A 23,398-nucleotide genomic window follows, 5' to 3' on the forward strand; every position below is an offset into this window, starting at 1 on the left:
CCTTCTTCCTGAAAGTAATGTCTGCTTTTCACAGGTCAAAAAGAGTTAATTCTAAATTTTTGACCCAAACCATCTAATCCTAAAGAACATAAATGCCGCCAAGCTGTATGCTAGGAAACCACTTGAAAATGTTAGTCAAGCAGCATCCATACAGCAGTTGGAATTCTTTTGTCTCTTATAAGCTAGGAGCCCTGAATTTAAAGGCAGCTAGGTTTACCATCCCCAAACAGCTCAGAAAATGCATTGTTATGGCCTACAGATCATTGGGCCATCCTCTCCCTGTGGAAATGATCTGCTGATCATTCTTTAGCGCCTCTGCTGGTCTTTTCACTGGTACTCCCATGGAGAACATTTGTAGAGCAGCAACTTGGGCATCACTATCTGCATCTATTAGGCATTACAAACTTGTGATGGCTTTGTTTTACAACCTTGGGCAGGTAAGTTTAGTAATAGGTCATTCAAAGCTCTGTGATGTGGTGGGAGGCCTCTCACTTCCCCTCTGAGGTGCCGAAGAGTTATGGAACGTTCATTTTCTGGGGCTAACCAAGAAAGGGAAGTTGGACATGCCATGAAACCACCTTCTATTTAATAATATGGCAGATGCACATGTATACAAACTCCAACTAAGGGTGGAGAACAAAGCTTGTTTTTGCAATAGACCTATAGCATAGAGCAGGGATTTCTGGGGTGTACTCTGTATGTTGTCTTTTTCACAGCAGTCCTCAGGCCTTACAGACCTCTTCAGCACAGCACTATAGTTGGAAGTCTGTCAGTTGTATGTTTTTTAGATTTGAAGTTCAGGGTATCATGTTTATTGTGATGGGCTTCTGAAAGTTTGAATGAAGTAAGCTTCTCTACTTTTTCATGTGCTGTGATATGCTGAGTACAGTCAGCACTTTTTGTGGAAATGTCTTTTTGATAGTCAGAATTCCTGTATTTGCCTAGTGAACCATTTCACCAACTGTAGAGGCTCATTGTTGCTGCAGTCACCTCTTCCTGTGAACACTAACTTTCCTCCAGTTTGCCAGCACGCGCTAAAAACTAGGCTCTACTTTTTAAAGTTGTTAAACAGACCCCTTTGATCTAATACTGAATTGTAAGAGTTCCAGTGTAAAAATATGAAATGAACCAACTAGAAAGGACTGTTAGAAAATTACCACTATTATCTTATGGTCACTGACCAGTACAGTCTATCTTATGGCTTTCATATATTAAAAGAAAGTTGATATTACTGTGTGCACGGTGCTTAAGGCAGAACTCATACAAGGGAGACTTTCTGGATGTGGTTTTTGAATTGGACTTCTTAAGAGTATAAATGTGTGGCTGTCTTAAGAGTTCCTCTTGTTGGAGGGAGATGTGATGTAGTTCTTGACTGGTGTTAGTTGGTGTAGGGTAACACTATTTATAACACAGTCATAGTTGGCTTTTAGAGTCTGATGAATGAAAGTCCACTGTGTAAGACTGCAGCTTTTTGTGTGCAAGAAAGAGGCATCTGTGTTATAACAAGAGGGAGAAGACCAATTTAGACACATGCTGGAGATACTACACTGAAAAGGAATGACTTATTTTCTAGTTTGAGTAAATATTTATACAAATAAACTTTTCTTTTCAGTAGCTCATCAGGATTGCTATCACACTACCAACTTGGCTGGGAATTCTGTTTCCTTGCCCAGCGAGGCTGCACGTGGAGACAGGGAAGCAGTTGAGCAGTTCATACAAAACCTGTTTGTCTTAAAAGCAGAGCTAGAGGATTAAGAATAAAAAATAAAAGACGTAGCAGAGGGGAATCATTGCAAAGCCAAGCAGAAATTCAAGTAAGGAGCTGTTAGTATGAAAACCATAAAGGAAATCAAATATAAAAGTAATTAGAAGCAAGCAACAGCTTTTATTACTGCTATTTTTCTTTAATCAGCTTGAATATTAATTCATTGAGATGTGGCTTGTTCTGTGCTAACCTTTTGCTTGAGGCTGGCATGGTGAAAAAGAAAGAAAGGTCTAATCTTAGTTAATCTTTTTTACCCTCCTCCCCTGTGCTTCATGTAATAGGGGTGAAATTCAGCTTTCCCCTTCCCTACTTGTCCAGGATGAGTAGACTTATAATTATCCTTTGTGTAATGTACAAATGCACACAGGCAAACTATACTAAATATTTAGTGGCATTTCTGTCACTTCTTTTTGGAAGCATTTACATCTCAGTGTAATTTTATGCCATCATCTTTCATTTTGCTATTTTAAATGAATCAGAATTTTATTGCAAATTTCTTCAGTTTAAAACATGAAGAACAGCACAGATTAAACTTTTTCTAATTTTAAAATAAATTATTACCAGCACCATCATTTAGAAAACGTGGCTGATCTTGAAAAAGTACAACTAAACAGATCATATGTGCCTTTTTGTTGTTATTGCCAAAATATATATACCGGTATAAAATATTTACTTAGCTGTCCCCGTTAACACTGATGTTAAAGGGTAATTATTTTGTATTGTATACAGGAATAAAATGGTTTAACGTTTTTTAAAAAACAAGATCTACCAGTATGCCTAAGAAATAAATTAAAGCCAGTTGATTTTCAGGTAGCTATATGTTTATCCTCATGTATCCAAAAAGGTATTTTAGCTAGCAGTTCTAATGGTGGTGGTGGTATATAAAAATAGTAGGTATGTGTACAGAAGTTGCAAATTAATTGCAGAGCTACAACCCTTATTATGGTAGATACATCTCACAATCTGTTCATTAATAAGGCTGTAATGTTCATCTGCACAAATTATTACTGCTGTTCTGATTTGTTTTAGTATGAATGAGGCATTGTGCTTGTGACAGGTAGTTGTTGTAAGCAAGGCCTTTCCTCTTCAAGGGGGCCCACAGTTCACATCAGAATGCCACTTCTGCCCTTCATTTGTTTTTTCCCCCTCTGTATTTTTATATATTGGAGGCATTTATAAAAATTAGAATGGAGGGGAAACTCATTGCAAAGTGATCCTACCTCTGGGTTCCAAAAGACAGTTTTGCCCAACCAGTAGAGTAGGACCCAAAAGTGGGTCGGAGGCCCTCCCTCCTTAATGGCTGCTCCTGCCCTTTGCATGCTCCTGCCCCTCATCATCCTTGCCAACTTCTCACATTCTCATCGCCTGACTCCGTTTGTGAGAAAGAGGAAAAAAACATTATCCGGTGACTAGTAATTTTATGGTGGTAGCTTGGGGTGGGGAGGCTGAAGAGTTGGCAAGAGCTGTTCAGTGTTTGGAAAAGTGCGAGGAGGAAAGAAGCATGTGTGCACGTGGGCTCAATCTTGGTACTTCTCCTTCAGGAGCTTAACCTTTTGCCCAGCCCCACTCACTGCCCTCTACATACTATGGGAGATGTGCCGCACCAAGACTCACCGCCAGCCCCTTTGCCACTATCTGCACACATCTCCTCAACCTGGTGCCGCCTGAGCATGCCTCCTCAAACTCCAGCTTTGGCCTGGGTGGCAGAGGAAAAAACAGAGGCCACCTCTCTCAGGTACTTGACCTTATGGGGGAGTCTTGTGAAGCCTCAACTCTGTTATAATTCGTTCTCCTCCACATGTGTCATGTTTCATGGATGGACTTGATTGCTGTATTGGGAGATCTCATCATTTCCACACTCAGAAAATTAGTGATGTGTAGGTTAAATTTTTGCTCTTATTGCAGCACAGACACTGATGAAAAGTGTATAATTCAACCACTCCGAAGATGATGTAATGCTCTGCATTTAGCACCTTTGAGCAAACAGCTGTTAAGGAGCATCTGCCTTCCCATGAATGGTGGTGGTTACCCAGTTGTAAAAGAACCACATCTGTCTTCTAAACTTTATGGAGTCTAAGGGTGCTTTCATAGCTTTTACTGCACTAACCACCTTGCACTGTACTGAGGTTGAAAACTAGGCCATTTCTTATGTGATTTACCTCCACTGATATTTGTGTTTTGTAGAGAAACAGGTAGGAGCCCCGTGGCGCAGAGTGGTAAACTGCAATACTGCAGTCCAAGCTCTGCTCACAACCTGAGTTCGATCCCAACGGAAGTTGGTTTCAGGTAGCCGGCTCAAGGTTGACTCAGCCTTCCATCTTTCCGAGGTCGGTAAAATGAGTACCCAGCTTGCTGGGGGTAAAGGGAAGATGACTGACATCACCCCATGGGTCAGGAATGACCCAGTGCTTGCACAGGGGACCTTTACCTTTTTAGAGAAACGAACATATACTATTATGTGTGATGAATGCACCCTGTTGAGCTATCTCATTAAGCATAACGTGACTACATTTGACTACAAACAATAGGTATACCACATTTTCCTATGTAGAATAATATTCATGTAGAAAAATTGTCAAGTGTTAAAGTGGCTCCTAGAAGAACTAATTTCAGTACTTAATTTAAGGCCTTGACCTTTATTTTGGAAACCAAGAGCCAGTCCTGGAAGCAGTATTTGCCATGTCATATATTAGTATTTTTTCTTCACTGCATAGGTATATTGATTAATAAAGAATTGAGTAAAGCATGTCCTGATAGTTACTAGAGCAAGTTTCTTAAAATCTTAGAGGGGATTGAAGGGAGTAATGGAGGAGGAGTGTGTGGGCAACGGCTGGAATGTAACACCCATATGCAAAGGCTATGTACTTAGGAATACCACTTTCTAGGGGACATCTGCACCCTCCCTGCAGTGTTTGTTGGTTTCTTGAAAACTTCTTGTTGGCCACTGTAGAAAATGAAATGCTGGACTGAATGGGCATCAAGGTCATGGTTTACCTCAGACATCAAAAAAGCTAGGGCTGGCCCTGGATGAAGTAAATTTGGACTTGGGGTTCACTATACCCAAAGGGCTGGGAACCACTGCTTATCACCAACCCCTAATTTCCTGTAATAGTTAGCCTCAGAGCTGTCTACCACTTGTGGAACGGAACACTATTGCCACACACAAGCCATATCTTATGCTATGAAAGCAACCTTATAGGAGTTCAGAGGGATGAAGTATTACAACAGGAAGATGAAAAAACAAATGTTCAGTTTAAAGCATGCCATAATCTAGGCAGGCAAACTAGCAAGTTTCAGCAGGAAGTTTCCAAAGCAGGCCATGCAGCCCTTAGTTCCCCCCCCCCCCATCTCTTCAAGGTTTAATATGTTTTAACAGAGGTGTGATTTATTTTTTCATTCATTTAAAATATTTTAATACCACCTTGCAGCATAAGATTCTCCAGGCAGTATACAACAGGTTCTCTACCAGTGACAGTGGATCCTTCACTCCACCATTATTAGAATGGAACATTTGGATTCAGTCCTACACAATTAAAGTCATTGCACAACCATAAAACATCAAATAAAGAAAAATACAGCCCCAGTGATTAAAAACAAAATAATAAAAATACCTGCATCGGTGATAAAATAGTTATATGGAGCCATAAAAACATTTTGGCAAAAGAATAATACAGACTAAGACAAAATTTAAAATCAGCCAAATATAATGCCTGAAAGAATAAGAACATTTTTATCTGCTGCCTAAAATATATAGAACTGCATAAGAATTTGTCACATTTGCACCAAACTTTTCAACCAAGGAATTAAGGACTGTATATGGGCGTTGGTACTTTTTATCCTCTCAACTATTCTATGAAGTGGATTATAATGAGAAATAGTTTCTAGAAAGCCACCTTGTGATCTTCAAGGTGGACTAAGAATTTAAAATCTGGTCTCTATTTTGGTGTTTTCTCTACTGTATTTCACTGGCTCACATGTTTTTGTTAACCATGAATCCTAAAACTGTATGTTAAGAACTATGAATCCTAAGACCATTCAGGAAGGGAGCCTGGTGTTCTCAATAAAATAAAGGTTTAACTAGCAGTTAAGGTGGAAATCTTAGTCCAGGTGGCAAAAAAATGGTTCACTGATCTCTGCTGTTCCACCTCTAGTTGTTGCAGATACCTTTCCCATAGTTACAGCTTAGAGGTATGTAAAACGTAGGACAAGAAGATACTGCCTACACTCACTTCAGTGTGGTAGCTATGGGTTAAGACTCTGAATGGAAGCACAGACAGTGTTTGGGACCATGTCTTTTATGAATGACTTACATTTTCCTTTCACAGTATTTTCTAGTGATTCCCTTTGTGCAAACTATTTTGCTTCTAGCCTGCTTATTCAAGTTATGTTTAATGTATGTGGGGGTTGCTTATAGAAGAGAACGGATCATGGAAAATACTGTTGTTTTAACTTGACTTCATGAATAAGCACATGTTACTAAAAGTTTATCTGGAACCATTTTGGACGCATCCTATTCAATAATAGAAAATAGTTCTATTATGTCATTGTAACCTACATAGGAGCCCCGTGGTGCAGAGTGTTAAGCTGCAGTACTGCAGTCAAAAGCTCTGCTCATGACCAGAGTTCGATCCCGACGGAAGTCGGTTTCAGGTAGCCAGCTCAAGGTTGACTCAGCCTTCCATCCTTCCGAGGTCGGTAAAATGAGCACCCGGCTTGCTGGGGGTAAAGGGAAGATGACTGGGGAAGGCACTGGCAAACCACCCCGCAAACAAAGTCTGCCTTGGAAACGTCGGAATGTGACGTCACCCCATGGGTCAGGAATGACCTGGTGCTTGCACAGGGGACCTTTACCTTTTACTAACCTGCATAGGTTAGTTGCTATAACACAAGTAACCTTTGTGGTGCTAAAAATGGAAGATGTGTTTGGAAATGCTTCCATGTTCTTTGTACCTACGAAGGCTTAATATAAATTTCTTACAACTCATTCTGAGTGTGTCTGATGATTGTGCTGTCTATGACTTGAAAAGCTGCATTCCAGAGACTTCCAAGTCTGTAGGGTACAATTCTGAGGATACTTACTGGAAAGCAAGTTCTGTTGAACTTAGTGAAGCTCACTTTGAAGTAAACGTGTTTAAAATGGGATTGTTGGTTAGCAAGTGTTGTTGTGATTGAGTTCAATTTTAAATTTATCGTGTGGGTGGGGGTGTCAGTAAAGTATCAGAACCGAAACTTTGCTCCAAAGTGTGCATTCATCAACCTCAAATAATTATGTTTTTTAATTTATTAACATTGTCACCAGCATATTTAGCTTTAAATACATATCAAGAAATTGTCATATGCGATCCATCAGTTTGTGTGTTTGCAAGTTTTTATCCAACTCTGGTTGTTTCAATCCCCTCCCTCCCCTCCGTTCTCTTCTTTTCACATATGTATGCTGTATGAGTTCATTTAGTTACAACCATTAAGCTGAACATAGAGATTCAAATTCAGAACACAAGGTGGAAAAGTTTAAGAGTGTTTTTGAAGAAAGCCACACCGGTCATTTTATAGGACATGTACATAATTAGGATTCGTACATGCTACTGAAGTGTACATGCTCTCATATATAACTTACTAAAGAAATCTTAAATGTTAACCTGTGTTCCTTTTCCATAGGTGCTGGACAGTTTGCTAGCACAGTACGGTACAGTGGAGAATTGTGAGCAAGGTAACACTCAACATTAAAATGGGTTTAGTTTTTAAGTGAACAGAGAGCAAAGAGTAATTTTCTTTTTCTCTTTCAGTGAATACTGACACAGAGACTGCAGTAGTAAATGTAACATATGCCAATAAGGACCAGGCCAGGCAGTAAGTACTTATCAAGCGTAATTTTAGCATTTGCTTCAAAATACTATGTTCTTCATAATGGTTTTGTTAAAACTAGATTTACTTGCCACAGGAAGTAATCTCCTGCTGTTCAGCTCAATCTGCTGTGCCATTTGTGTATTGCCGTCTTTTTCTGCTGGTAAAACAATACTTGAAACACTAGAAAGTATAAATTCAAAATTGTGAGCCAAGGAGTCTTGTCTAGATGGAATTACTCAGCTACATGCACTATCTAGCTACAGATTGGCCAGGGATCCTGAAGGATTTGCGGGTGGGGGTGCTACTCTGGGCATGGAGTAGGAGTCTCGGGGGGGTGGGAGCGAGGTAGTTGTGAATTTCCTGCATTGTGCAGGGGGTTGGACTAGACGACCCTGGTGGTCCCTTCCAAATCTATGATTCTTCGGCTGGCTGTGTACCAAGCAAGCATCAGGTGAAGAAAAAAGATGGAGAGAGGTAATTGTCGTTAGGTTATGATTCAATCAAACCGAGGGAAGAAGTCCTCCAACCAAGTAAAAAAGAAACAAATAAAGACTTCTAAACAGAAGGCAGGCAACCACAGTATGGGCAATTATGTAGATAAATTATATATTCATCAAAGGTTTGTACCATAAATGTCACAATAATGAATGTGTGCAAAACAAAGCCATACAAATGTAGTTACAAAATAAATAATAAAACAAACAACAAATAAAACATAAATATCAACACTGCGAAAAAGTACACACATTTAAAAACAGTAATTGCTTGTGCAGGCCTGGAAGTAGCCATATTTGCCAGGCATAGATTAATGGGTGCATAAAGTATGGCACGTGGTATTAATGGACAAAATTACAGTATATAAGAAGATCTGCAAAGGTAAAATCGATTCTCAGGAGTATTTAGTTGAGACATGGCTTCCATTTATCAGATATTATAATGGACAGAAACCAAAGGAGCAGAAGAGATTTTAAGATATATTTGAATATCTGATCATAACACATGTACATGTAAACTAAGATGTATCATAACTAGCAGCTTAGATAGGAGGTTCTGGTTCTTTATTTCATCTCTTTTTCAGTGGTTGAAGTGCATTAGATGAATGATAAACCATGGATTGAGTTTGTGCATATTCTATTTTATGTATGGTTTATGTTGAAGCCTTACTAGGTGGTATTTCTTCTTTTGTATAATTGTTATTGAGGATGTTAATACAATGTTAAAAAAACACCAAAAAATTGTTCAAAGAAGATGTTTCAAATACCTCTCTTCCTCCCAATTTTAACATATATATAGAAGATGTAACTTTTCAGGACCTGAAAGGGAGTGTCTTGGGAAAGGAATGTGTTAAAGCTATCTCCATCTTTGAGACCTTCACACTGGCTGCAAACAAGACTGCTCAAGAATTACTTGCAGGGTCCCTAAGTCATTTTGCTGACACCTTATGATCAGCTGTTATCAAAATCCATAGATAGGTAGGGTGCAGTTTGAGCCTACTGATCTCATGTCCGTGTACAAACTGAAAGCCAGACTGACAAGGGACTGAATGTAGACGTGCCTGAAGTTGAAGGACAGGTATTTATCCCTCAGCCTTTTTCTCAAAAGAGAAGGTTGGAAGTAGGACAGTAGTTGGCTTGGTTTGATCACGTAACTTGGGTGTTGGGTAGTAGGTTTGGAAAATGTCTTTGCCTAGATCCTTGTGGAGGTAGTGGCACTGGTCAGCATTAAACTAAGCCAACCACTGATTTGACTTGTCATAAATAGGCAACTACCGTATTTTTCGCTCCATAAGACGCACTTTTTTCCTCCTCAAAAGTGAGGGGAATGTCTGTGCGTCTTATGGAGCAAATGTGTGTGAATCCGGCCCCTGGGGAGAAGGGCAAAGCTGCCGAGAGGCCCTGGGAGCCACGGCTGGCCCCCGGGAGCCCTCCCAGCAGCCGGCCAGCTCAGCGGGAGCCCGGCGCAGAGCCCAGGCACCCCGGGAGCCGGCTTTAAAGCCGCCAGCCAGCTGGGGGGCGGGAGGCCCCTCCCAGCCACCCAGCGGCAGCAGGGCGCGGAGCCGGGCCGCTCCGGGAGCCGGCTGAGATGCCGCCAGCCAGCTGGGGGGTGGGAGGCCCCTCCCAGCTGTGTAGTGGCAGCGGGGTGCGGATCCCATGCGCCCCAGGAGCCGGCTTTAAAGCCGCCAGCCAGCTGGGGGGCGGGAGGCCCCTCCCAGCAGCCGCCGAGCACAGCGGGAGCCGGGAGGGGAGCCCACGTGCCCCGGGAGCCAGCTAGGAAGCTGCCAGCCAGCTGGGGGGCGGGAGGCCCCTCCCAGCGGCAGCGGAGCACGGAGCGCCGTCCGCGTGCTCGGGGATTCAGGGCGCTTCCCCAGGCGTAACGTCCCCCCCCTCGTGCAGACGGGGCATTCAGGCAGCAGCTGCCGCACAAGTCCCCAGGGCTGGTCTCCGCCGGTGACCCTCTTGGGGGGCAGGGAGTCCGGCCAACCCCTTTCAGACCCCTGGGTCCCAAGCTGCTTCCCAGGGCAGAGATGCAGGGGCAGTACACCATTTGATTCAGAATATATTTTTTCTTGTTTTCATTCTCTAAAAACTAGGTGCGTCTTATGGTCAGTTGCATCTTATGGAGCCAAAAATACAGTACTTTGGTCATTCTGTGTTTGTTTTTAATGCACACAAAAGTTCTGGAAATTGCTGGTAGTTCTTCAGTTACCCTATCGCTTGTTATCCACTAACTTATTAGGTATTATAAACTTTTCACCCAGTCACAAAGCCTTGGTCCTTAACATTTAATCCCTTGCATTAAAACTTGGATTTGGGAATCCGTGCTTAATAGTGTTTACTCCACTCAGGTTGTAATATTTGAGACACCTTGTTCACCAATTTCACTAACATTGGTAAAATATTCAAGGGCTGCCATAAGAATTAGTTTGTTTTTCTAACTTGGAAGTTTCTGCCACCTTGTGGCTAACGGACATTATCAAAAATTTTGGGTTTTTTTGCTTTAAATAACTATTCATTCCTGAATTTTAAATAAGGCTGCATCTATAGTACATGAGTAACTAATATTTGAGGCATCAGATGTTGCTGAAGAATCTCTGGCAATCCCTTAATGCTGTTCTTAAGATTTTCTGCTGCTGTGGTAGGCCAGTATAAACTTGACATGCAAGCAAGTCCATTTCCATGTAAAACAATTCAACCTGCAACACTGAAAAAGGGTTAAAAACGGTGGATTTGATTTAAATAAAATCGATTTAAATCATTAGTAAGACCCGATTTAAATAATGGTTTTCTACATAGACTCATTCTTGCTGGTACAGGTAGAGTATCCCTTATCCAGACAGATCCAAAAACCAGACCCTTCCAGCCAGCATGCAGGAAGATCCATGCTGCCTGCTTTCAATGTTTCCTCTCACCTAAAAAAATAAAATACAATGTACACTGCATCGTAGGTAGATACTGAAAGCATGTTAGTTTGTTGTTGTTCTTGTTTTACAGCTGTTACAGGTATTCTGGTGAGATAGTTTGCCTTCTGATAGTTCAGTGTACACAAAAATATTTTAAATATAGTTCAAAGTTACATTCGGGCTATGCACCGTATATACTTGCGTATAAGCCAAGTTTTTCAGCCCCAAAAAAGGGCTGAAAAAACCCAACCCGGCTTATACGCAGGTCAATACGGTAGGGGGGGAGGGGGAACTTACCACCACCGGCGGCGGCTTGCGCGCCTTCTCTGTGGCCTGGGAGCGGCCAGCAGGGCCTTCCTGCGCGCAGGCAGGGCCCCGCCGCCGCCCCTGCCGCCGGCCCACGCACCTTCCCTGCGGCCTGGGAGCGGCCAGCGGGGCCTTCCTGCATGCAGGCAGGGCCCCGCCGCCAGCTGATCAGCGGACCTCGTCCTCCTGCCTCTCCCGGTGAGTAGGGGGTTCAGGGGCTCTTCCCCCTCCCCCCCTAGGGTGGCGCTGGTGTCGGGGTGGGTCTGGAGGGCCCGAGCAGGAGGGCGACCCGGGGCAGGGGTGTTGTATAAGCCGACCCTCGGCTTATACACGGGTGCCTAATTTTTCCCCATTTTGGGGGTGAAATTAGGCACCTCGGCTTATACGCGGGTCGGCTTATACACGAGTATATACGGTATATAAAGTGTATATAAAACATAAATGAATGTGGGTCCCATCCCCAAGATATCTCATTATGCAAAAATTTCAAAATATTCCAATATACAGAAAGCTCCAAAATACAGACCATTTCTGTTGTTTTAAAATAAGCTGCTCTAAATACTTAAATATTCACCAATTGCTAAATCTATAAGTCCATGTGTATCCATAGAACGGAAGCTTCAATAAGATGGAGGCAGAAAATGAGTAGAACACAAAAACTGATAAAAATAAGAACCCAGAAGCCCCTGAAAGAATAAAATATACATATAGGAACTGTTTGTTAGCATATCAGGTGAAGTTACAGTTGGGCCTAGTTATGTGTGGAAAATCATTCCATCCACCATGAGCTATAATCTGCATCATATGCCATGCTTATGAGCTTTTTCAGTGCCACCTATCTTACTATTAATGCAGTAACTGACAGCTTAATTTGCCTTTATGCAGTATTGTAATTAGGTACTTGCCAGGTTGCTTATGGGGAGCAACAGTTGCCTCCAGGCAACCAGGTGCAATCCCCACTGCAGCTGCTGTATGAGTACCAGAAAAGGAAGAAGCATGCTTGCCAGAACTATCTGGCTGCTTACCCTGCCTGGAGAAACAGAGTAAGGGCACTGTTGCTGCTACATCTGCACTCTTGCTCTGTTTTGGGCTGGGCTGGGCTGAGCTGAAAGGGGGGTGGGGGGGTGGGGATCCAGGATGGGAAAATACCTCATATCATGAAAAAGTGGTATTGTGAATAAGGTACTTTTTATCTCTGTTAATTTGAAACTCTGATAATTGAGAAACCACACTCTGATGCATTTGAAAGTGCAAATAATTGGGGCCTGCCTTTTCATTTAAGTGGATGCTTTTCAGAGGAGCACCAAATTTCATAGAGAAACCAGAGTGTGAAGCATGTTGGATTGGACTTCTGAACATTTGTTAAATTTCCTAAGCTGTGTGCAGTAGATAAGAATACAACTTAATGTATCCACTTTTAAGTACTGTTGATTTCAGTGGGAGTAATTTTAAGTATGTGCTTAACTCTCTCACTGAAATTAAAGGTTTAAATTTGTCATGGATAAGCAAGAAGTCTATCTGTATTAAAAAGGTAAAGGTAGTCCCCTCTGCAAGCACAGGGTCATTATTGGCCCATGGGGTGATGTCACATACCAACGTTTACTAGGCAGACTATGTTTACGGGGTGGTTTGCCATTGCCTTCCCCAGTCATCTACACTTTACCCCCAGCAAGCTGGGTACTCATTTTACCAGCCTCGGAAGGATGGAAGGCTGAGTCAACCTTCAGCTGGTTACCTGAAACTGACTTCTGTCGGGATTGAACTCAGGTTGTGAGCAGAGCATTTGAACTGCAGTACTGCAGCTTACCACTCTGCGCCAGAGGACTTTCAGTATTTCTGTATTAGCATTCCAGTGTCTGGGTGTTTCAACCTGTTTAGTACTAGCAAGTTATATGTAAGGCAACAGCATCAAAAAGAAGAAAATGTAATGAATTCTGGTCAATGCTCAGCATGTTCCTCATGCCCCTCCCTGCAGGGGCTGGGCGTGGAGGTGGACTCTGCCGCCAGCCCATGGAGGTCAGAAACGGTGGGTGGCCTTTTTCTGAGTGGGCTGATGGGGGGCAGCTTACAAGGGGGCTGTAGTGGAGTGGGATGAAGCCAGTTGGCTTTTGGGGTCAAGGAGGGGTGGTGGTTGTTTTTTTAACTTTTTGAATCAGACTGGTTTCTATTCTCCCTGTCCACTCTCTCCAAACCATGCATAATTTTATAAAACTCTATCATGTCTCCCCTCAGCCGCCTTCTTTCTAAGCTAAACAGCCCCAAGCGTTTTAACAACTCCTCAAAGGGCAGTTGCTCTAATTTCTGTTAGGAACATCTGAATCTAAAAATGGTGTTATTACTTTAAAGGCACAAAGGACAATTATTTGGTGGCCTGAGATTGGTAGTTCTTTCATTTAATTAGAGGTTAATTTTTAATAGATTTAACTTCTGTATTGCTTGATTATAAAATGTCCCTATGTGCCTGAATTTCTTTAAAAACAACAGACAGAAGTCTAAACAAAGTCTACTGTTCATGAATTCTTGGCTTTAGGATGAAGTAAAATATATATATATATTTCATCTCACTTAGATTTTAACATGAACAACTATAAACAGAAGCAGCTCAGTTTCCATGGAAACTTAAAATTCATCTTCCGTCTTCTGTGCAGTCCCATATTGGGGACTGCGCATGTGCAGGCTGACCGACCTTGGACAGAAGTTTCTAGCTCTAAAAAACCCGAGGGGGCGCCCCTTCCCCTTCAGAACGAATGCAACAGCTTTTTCTTGCCTAAAATGTCACTTGTTCTGCAGGAGTGGTGCCCCTTCCCTCAGTTCCTTCTTTGCTGCCGCTTGGATAGAAGCCTCCTAGCCTTTCTCTCTCTTTAACCAAGTGTGTTTGTCTTTCATGGGCAGGTTTTTTTTGTGCTTGGGTGGAGCTTGATCTTCTCTTTAGTACTGTTGTTAGCCTGTGATCTGTTCTTTTTTAAAACAGAAGGAAAAGACAAATCAGAAGTGGACGGTGGTGAGGTAAAACAATCAACTTTATTTTCAGGCCTTGCTTGCTTCTGCGTTCCCTGATGGATGTTCCTGCCTATTTTGATCCCCTGCTGGGTCTCTCCCTCATGTGGTGAGGGACAATATTTGTAAAAGCCCTGTTCCAAAAGTGTGGCACAAAAATGGCACACACAGACAAGCATGAGCTGTATCTACTGTGTCTCAGAGAAGGCCCTAATGTGACTGCTTGCCGAATGTGCCAGCAATTCACCCCAAAAGCAAGAAGCGACAGGGCATCTAGACTAAAAGCTGCCCTTTGGAAAAAGGCGCTTTCATCCATTGAGTTGTTGAAGCTGTCGGGCAGTTTTGAGCACCATTCGAGACCAGCATCAGTTATCTCAGTTTCATCGGTTCTGGCATTGGACTCCCAAGATGATGCTCCCAGTCACCTACTCCAGCAAAAAAAGTCTAAGACAAAGACTGAACACAAGGAGTGAGGGGATAAGTATATACACTTCCCACATGTATGATATCTCCTTGCCAAGAGACCCCTTCTGCACTACAATATATCCCTTGCTACACTGGATGGCATAGAGAATCCAGCCGCACTCTTAGCCTTTTCTGCATAGGTACAGGAGGTACTGACCCAGTCTAGAAGATCTATATGCTCCTCATATTCCAATAAATGGAAGTGTTTTCCCTCATGATCCATTTCTAGGGGACTATCTCCCATCTCCTGCCCCCTTCCAAAGGTTCTGGACCATCTTCTGTCCCTGAGTTCATCTGGATTAGCCTTCTCGGTTAAGGTCCATCTAGCAGCTATATCTGTCCATCATGTTCCAGTAGAGGGCTCTACTGTTCTCTCCCACAGGGCTTCCTGTCTGTTTTTTAAAGGATTACTTAATATGTGTCCACCAAGGCCTACAAGGGTTCTCCAGTGGTCACTGTCTGTAGTACTCCCTCAACTAATGTGAAACTTTTCTAGCCAATGGTTACCTGCCTGTTATCATTGCTTTCCTTTAAAGTTGCATTTCTGGGTTGCTGTTACCTTCACAAGGAGGGTCAGTGAGTTGACTGCTTTGAGGATAGCTCCTTCCTTCCTTAAATTTTATAATGAAAAGCCTGTGCAATACCCTAGTTTACAGTTTGTACTAAAAGTTTCTCTTAGCCCAAGAGATAGTTCTCCTAGTGTTTTTCCTTAACCCTGCATTCCAGGCTGAACAGACTCTACACTCGCTTGACTTGAGGAGAGCTTTATTGTTCTACCTGAAGTGGACCGAACAATTCAGAAAGGACCCTAGTCTCTTTGTTTGTTATTCTGGCCCTAGGAAGGGCAAATCTGCAACTTCTCAATCTTTATCCAGATGGATTGTGTCTGTAATAAATTTATGTTACGGAAATGCTGGTTTGCCTTGCTCTGTCGAGGTACGTGCTCATTCCACCACAGCACAGAGTTCCTCTCTAGCTTTTCATTGCAAAGTGCCTTTGCTGGATATTTGCAGGTTGTCAACAGGTCATCAGGAGACATTTTCGTGAGACACTGTGCCCTGGACCTGCAGGTAAGAAAAGATGAAGAGGTTGGTAGAACTGTTCTCCAGAAATTGTTGCAGTGAGAGCTTCACCCCACCTCCTTTTGCTAAGTAGCTTGCTAGAATTCCAATCAGTGTGGGACTGCACAGAAGTTGGAAGATAAATCAGGGTTGCACTTAACTGTAACTGTTGCTCATTGACATATCTTCCGTGTAGGCACACAATTTCTCCCTTCTGCCCCACATTGAGTTCTCTTTAGTTTTTTGCACTGTTAGTGGAGGGTTTGTGGTGGACAAGCAGGAACTGAGGGAAGGAGGCGCTGCTCCTTCAGAGCACATGACTTTTTAGGTGGGAAAAAGCCATTGTGTTCACCCTGAAGGGGGAGGGGTGCCCCCTTGGGTTCTTTAGAGCTAGAAACTTCTGTCTGCGCTCGGCTTGCATATACACAGTCCCCAATGTGTGCCTTCACAGAAGATATGTCAATGAACACCAGTTATAGGTAAGAGCAACCCTGCTTTTTTTAGTTTCCTGAAACTGACACTCTCAGTTATTTGTATGCCTGAAAATAGTTTATTCGTTTTTACTTTCTGGTACTCAGTTGTACTTTAAAATAACTAAATACAGTTGACCAGAAACAAAATAACCAAATCCTTCCTTTGTATGCATGTACAACTGTTATAAAAAAATCTTTAGTAGGTTGTAGAGGGAGAAAAAAATATCACTTGCGCAGTGTACCCAGCAAAACAAACATTTGAGCTATGCTTTGAGCTGTACCTTTTTCTTATATGGAAATTACCTTGATATAGAAAATGCGTAGTATGTGAAGCAGCCCTGAACTGTCATGATGTAGAAAGTGTAAGCTGTAGCAGTTGCTCTACAACTCTGAATGACAGAGTTTCAGTGACAGAAGAGCTTAACGTTGTTCATTGGTCTCCAGACCTGAGCAGTACATTGTGAGAGAAGTTTATTAATCAGTGCAGCCACAAAAATAATTTCTAAATTCTTCACATTTTTTGGTAATTTTATTGACACCATGACAAAATGTTGTAGTATATGAATAAACATAGTAGTAACATTGGTTGTCACCACTTTAACAAAAGAAAATTAACCACTAATCTTAACCTAAACTCTCCAATTTCTCATAATTTCATTATTGATTTACAAAGCTCCATTTAATCAATTATTGGAGCCAATATAGAAAGTAACTGTTGAAGATATGAATTCATTTACCACCATTTTGTGGTGCAAAGTAAACATAAACAAGCAATGATAAGAATTTAATTCAAATGCATTTTTATATCATACAACAAAACATATTTTGCTGTAAAAGGATAAGCTTTGGACATCTGCTAAGGATTGATGAAAATACTAGACTCCACAATGAAATTTCTTGGTGACCCGGCAGTTGAGATTCGTCAAGTTTTGCTGTATGGGAGGTTTTAGGGGAGGTGCTTAGCTCTCGCACGCTCCAGAATACTAGAAACTTGTTAAGGGTTCAAGCAGGTCAGTTTCCTTAATTTTAAGGAATCACCAATGTTTTGAGCCTCTAGAAGGCAATATGGGCTCTTCATCATCCTCAATCCGTGTTGTTGTTGTTTTTTGGAAGTACGCATTTTTACAGATATCCAATGCATCCTCCAAGTACTCAGAAACCACCTGCTCTCTCTCTCTGTGTGTGTGTGTGTGTGTTAAGTGCTATCAAGTCACTTCCAACTCATGGCGACCCTATGAATTAATTACCTCCAAAGCATCCTGTTGTTAACAGCCTTGCTCAGGTCTTGCAAACTGAGGGCCATGGTTTTCTTTATAGAGTTGATCCATCTCATGTTGGGTCTTCCTTTTTTCCTGCTGCCTTCAACTTTTCCTAAAGTTGTCTTTTCCAGTGACCCTTATCTTTTCATAATGTGACCAAAGTATGATAGCCTCAGTTTAGTCATTCTAGCTTCTAGGGAGAGTCTTGATTTGATCTAGAACCTATTTGTCTTTTTGGTGGTCCACGGTATCTGTAAAACTGCTCCATCACCACCTTTCAAAGGAATCTACTTTCTTCCTGTCAGCTTTCTTGTCCAACCTTCATATCCATACACAGTAATAGGGGATATTATGGCATGAATTAACATGAACTGCTTTCTGAGTGGCCCTGTTTTGTTATCATGCTGATGAGCACTTTACCATTAACCTCAAAATTGGAGGGATTGATAATGCTGGGGAGAGATTTTCAAGACTGGTAACTTTCTTTATGAGCTTAAAAAATGTTTCCTTTATTATAATTAAAAACTAACAGATCTTAATATACTATTATTTCTGTGGCATATAGCTGTGTATGTGAATATTACAAAATAAAACCCCAAAAGTGTGTATGTGTGCATAGTAAATATGTAGTTCTTGCTTTTGAAACAGCCTTGATCTGATGTTGGGCTTCTTAGGTTACTGTTTAATAGGATTTAGGGGGGGATTAAACACTTCTTGTATGCGTGAAAAGAAGCATCTCCAACTTGTCACAGGTACAAATGCGAGGGAGTTTAGCAGAGGTGGGAAGCCTGTAAATCAGATTACAAGCCTAATGTAACTTAAGGAAAAATTCTTCATTAGTACACCAGTCAATTCCCAAAGGAATCGTTCTTCAGCACTTAAAAGGTTTGTATGCACAATTTGGTATGCAAAAGTTAGCAAACTCAACGTAACCCTTGGTCCAAAAGAGGATGAATCGTGTCATGTCATTTGACTTACCTTTTAAAATATCTTTTCCTAGCAAAAAATGTACGTATCTAGTTGGAGTCTTCAAGTCACTGTGTCAGAGGTTACAGGACTGTTAAATATTGAATCCATTTAATCGCTCAAATCCAGTGAGCTGAAATTCTTTTCTTTTTCTTTATATAATAAATACTGTCCTTTTTATTACCAAAATTAATTGTATTATTATCTACAAAGACGGAAGTGAAGACTGCATAAATGAAGACACAAGAAAGAGGAAGAAATGCATCAAATTGAGAGAATTGCTGAGAGCTTCATGTTCTGTGTGTGTGTGTAAGTGTATGTTCACAACCATAATGCTCTGTTAGTTTTTGCTTACCATTCTTTCTCTTTTCTCCCCCTCCCTTTCAAATCTTGCAAACCTGTACAGAGCAATAGAAAAACTAAATGGATACCAGCTTGAAAATTACTCATTAAAAGTGGCATATATTCCGGATGAGATGGCGGTGCAGCCACCTCCTCAGCAGCACCCGCAGGGGAGACGTGGCTTTGGGCAGAGAGGTCCGCCTCGGCAAGGCTCCCCTGGCGCAGCCACACGGCAGAAACCACAGTCTGATGTTCCGTTACGGATGCTGGTTCCCACCCAGTTTGTAGGAGCCATTATTGGAAAAGAAGGCGCCACCATCAGAAACATCACCAAACAGACACAATCGAAGTAGGTTTTCATAGTGGATTATTTTCTTTTTTTTTATGATGGGGGGTACAGAAGGGGGGGGAAGGGAGGGTAAAAAAGAAAAAAAACTAAGGGGTTATCCGTCTGACAATAGGTTTTCATACTGGATTTTGTCATTGGTATCAAGTGTGTTTGTGTTCCCATTAGTCTCATCTATACTCATTTCTTCTGTTTAGTAGTGATGATATGAGGGTGATGTCCCTGAGAATATTCAGGTTGGTTGTCAGTGCAGCCCCTAGATATTGTAACTCACTTGTTAAGGAACACAATACTACTGAGAAGCGTATCCCCCATCCAGTATGCACCTTTTCATTTTTGTTACCTAGATGTAGAACTCTGCACTTACCCTTGTTGAATTGCATCTTGTTCACATCCGCCCACTTTTCTAGTGTACTCAGATCTTGTTGAATTCTATATCTACTAGGGTGTTTGCTATTCCTCCCAATTTGGTGTAATCTGCAAATTTAATTAGTCCCTCTACCCCTACTCTTTGGGTGCTGTTTTCCAACCAGTTCCCTATCCACCTTACTATTCTAGAGTCTAGTCTGCAGTGCTCCAGCATACCTATCAGAACATCATGGGAGACTCTGTCAAAAGCTGTACTGAAATCAAGGTAAACAACGTTGACAGAATTCCCATGATCCAGTAAGCTTGTCACTCGATCAAAGAAGAAAACAAAGTTGGTCTGGCAGAACCTGTTGAGGACAAATCCGGGCTGGCTTCCCCAAGTTGTCATTGACGCTTGCAGATTGACCCCTCTAAAATCTCCGCAATCTTCCCTGGGACAGAGCAGACTGACTGGCCTGTAATTTCATTGGTCATTGCTCCTTCCTTTTTTGAAGACTGGGATAACATTCTCCTTCCTCCAGTCTTGTGGCGCATCTGCCATCCCTCAAGAGGTCTTGGAAGATGATGGACAAGGGCTCTGCTAGCTCTTTAGAAAGTTCTTTGAGCACTCTCAGGTGCATACCATCCGGCCTGGGGGATTTGTACACATCCAGTGCAGCCAGGTGCCTCTCAACAAACTGTAATAGAAGATTTCCAAGTGGTGTCTCCAGCACAGCCTCCAGCACAGATCTTAAAAACTGTTTCTACAGTTAAACAGTCAGTTTCCACAGAACAACAACTAGAACCAATACAGAACCAACCCAAACACTCAGATGTGCGACAGTGCCACCCACTGGCAGGGGTAGTTATATAACCATTGCCATTTAAAAGGCTCCAATACCCAATGTGGTTAATAAGAAAGATATATTCTAATCAAGCAGGGAGTTTTAGCAACTGAAAACACTGAGGTTTCTGAGCTAATTTGTTTAAAATTGTTTAGCAATGTTCTTTCTTGCCTTGGGGCATAAGTCTTTTGTGTGTCTCTGAGTTTAGTTGCTTTTTGTTTGCCATTTGCTCAGGTGAGCTTTTTGTAGACTTAAAGAAAAAGCAGCAAGATGTAGACACTGCCTAAATAAACTGAATGCTAAAGTTGAGCAAATTACCTATGAAGTTAACCCTATAGCTTTATCAATGGGTGCTCTTATCTACTCTTACAGTAGAGAAGTATTATAATTTGTGTGACTTTCTACAGAATCTTGTTGAATGGCTTCCTTTAGACACTGTCACTGACTTAATCCAGCAAGGATTAATCCATGCAAAGATGTAGTTTTCTGCGCTCAAAGCTGATGTGCACTTGCGCACATCTCCATCCACATTGCAGTACTCATCTGACCCCACTGAACTTGCTGGAAGCATTATTTGATGCAAATGGGCAAAACACATCCATCACTGGGATCACCATTTGTTGCATTCAGTGTTTTAGGACCCATCTGAGTACAGATATTTTGCCTACTGGTACAAAATTGAAACTGGTCTTTGGAGAGTGTTTGTACTGCCACTGCTACTTTTTCTTTTTAGAATTGATATTCATCGGAAAGAAAATGCAGGTGCTGCTGAAAAACCAATTACTATTCACTCTACTCCAGAAGGGTGTTCAACAGCTTGTAAAATTATCATGGAGATAATGCAGAAGGAAGCGCAAGATACTAAATTGTGAGTAAATTATTTAGGGTGCATTGTTACAAAGCCAAATGAACACTCAATAAAATGGCCATTATACAAAAAAAAAAAAACCCAAAAAAACCACTCCTGGGTATATCATGTCTTGATCCTTGAACTTGCTTGTGTGTGATACAAAATGGGAGGAGGTAGCAAGAGATGGGTTATCTCTGAAATATAGTTCAATGTACTTTGGAAAGTTAGGTAATCACTTTTATTTTCAAATTAATTTCTAACATTTGGAAATAGGGAATAAAGCTTATAAAAATAATATCCATCCACTTTCTTCCCATACTCTCTCACAAGACGTTTATGTAGCTTCTCTGTCTTTTTTCTAGAAGCAGGTTAAGACTTGGCTGTTTTGCTTTCAGAAAAGTTTACATTGCTGTTTGTTTTGTTGACTGTTTATGCTTTTATTTTGTTACAGGTTTTAACTCTCTCTCTCTCTCTCTCTCTCTCTCCACACACACGTGCAATTTTATGTGGTCCTCTACTGTGGAAACTTAAAATTGAGTTGATATGTAAATATCTGATAAATAAAGATAAATGGGTATAATAATTAATTCTCAATCCCCCTAGCAAAGATACTGACCATTACTTTCTGCAAGGCAGGGCTGCTGTTGGCTGTTCAGGCTGTGGAAGAAACACATAGGCAATGGATTTAATGGTTTATTAAAATTATACTGACACAGAGTAGAAGAAAGGAAGAGGTAATCCTGCTGGGCAAATTCTTATATTAAAATGGTCGGTGCTCCTGATTGGTGGTATTCCACAACACTCAGATAAATGTAGGAATGCAGAAAGCATGTGGTATGTGAGGGGGAGGGGAATCTTATGCCATCGTCACAGGGAATGGTGCTGGATCATGCTCTTATGATGGTTTTTACATTGCTATGTTACTGGAGCAACATGGTATAAAGCCATTGGGGACACAGCAAGACATGCCATACTTGTAACATAAGTATCTGCCATCTGTGAGTGAAATAAACATATTTTGGAGGAAGGGAGGATAGAAGGTATAAAATACGTATATCCCCATCTTCAAGACAGTTAATCTTCTGCTTATAGATATAGAGAATATGTTAGTTCTGCCTCTGCTTGCCCAAATTCTCATAATCCAGACTACCCTGATAGCTCACAGCAACAAGTAGAAAATAATGCTGAAACAACTTGTGTTACTGTACAGGAAAAGGCCTACAAATTACCTTTGTTCCCCTCCAGGTGAACAGATTGTCCATACAGTCTTTGGCCCCAGGTAGAATAGAAGACAGAAGCTTTCCTTGATTATAGGAAATACATGAAGCCCAACAACCACAGGCTGCCACTATTCCAGTCTAGAGATGGGAAATATCTGTGGTTATTAATGGCTCTCTTGCTCCTGTGACAGCAAAAAGACAAACTTTACCTTTGCACCGCAGTCTTGCCTGTGGATTGAGGAAAACTATTGATTACACTTAAGGAAACTCTGTCATTTTTTTTCTTGACTTGAGATATGTAACTTAAGAGTTTGAGAGCCTCCTGATACATTGTCAACTGCACATCTGACCCTGACTCAACTTCTTAATTTGTGGTTGAATTATGTGATTTTTGCATTCATACAATTCTTTGTGCTGCTTACAGTACAGAAGAAATTCCCTTGAAGATACTAGCACATAACAATTTTGTTGGCCGGCTCATTGGCAAAGAAGGACGGAATTTGAAGAAAATCGAACAGGACACAGACACTAAAATCACAATATCTCCGTAAGTGTTCCATGATCACACTGTTAAGTGGTATGTGTTTGTAGGAATTTTGGCTTATTACTAAAGTATTGGGAGTTGTTTTTCTAGGTAGGATTGTTATAACTACAAAGACCAAATCCATTCATCAAAAATGAAATCCACCTCTTCCAAAGAGGTATGATAAAAACCAGCTGTTAGGAAGTCCTGTGATCTAGAAACTAGATATGATGTACTTACTGGAACTAGTTCAGTGATCAGCAGGGTTTCCTAGAACATAGTGTGACTTCATTCATATAATTTGGTTCCAGTAAGTTACTCAAATATAACTGTGAAATATACATTTAGCTGTACATAGAAATGTGATAGACATAATACTACATCTTGC

The 23,398-nt window shown here is 41.4% G+C and overlaps 1 protein-coding gene across 1 annotated transcript in view; it reads left to right on the plus strand.

Annotated features, from left to right (window-relative positions):
* Positions 1–23,398, plus strand: part of IGF2BP3 (insulin like growth factor 2 mRNA binding protein 3) — an 80,313-nt gene that overhangs the window by 34,303 nt on the left and 22,612 nt on the right. Inside the window, exons 4-8 of the mRNA XM_056857792.1 lie at positions 7,421–7,472; positions 7,549–7,612; positions 18,943–19,227; positions 21,151–21,285; positions 22,912–23,034. Of these exons, the coding sequence (XP_056713770.1) occupies positions 7,421–7,472; positions 7,549–7,612; positions 18,943–19,227; positions 21,151–21,285; positions 22,912–23,034 (659 nt within the window). The remainder of the gene's footprint in view (positions 1–7,420; positions 7,473–7,548; positions 7,613–18,942; positions 19,228–21,150; positions 21,286–22,911; positions 23,035–23,398) is intronic.

The sequence above is a fragment of the Euleptes europaea genome, chromosome 11 (genome assembly GCF_029931775.1).
Source record: "Euleptes europaea isolate rEulEur1 chromosome 11, rEulEur1.hap1, whole genome shotgun sequence".
Classification (NCBI taxonomy): Eukaryota; Metazoa; Chordata; class Lepidosauria; order Squamata; family Sphaerodactylidae; genus Euleptes; species Euleptes europaea.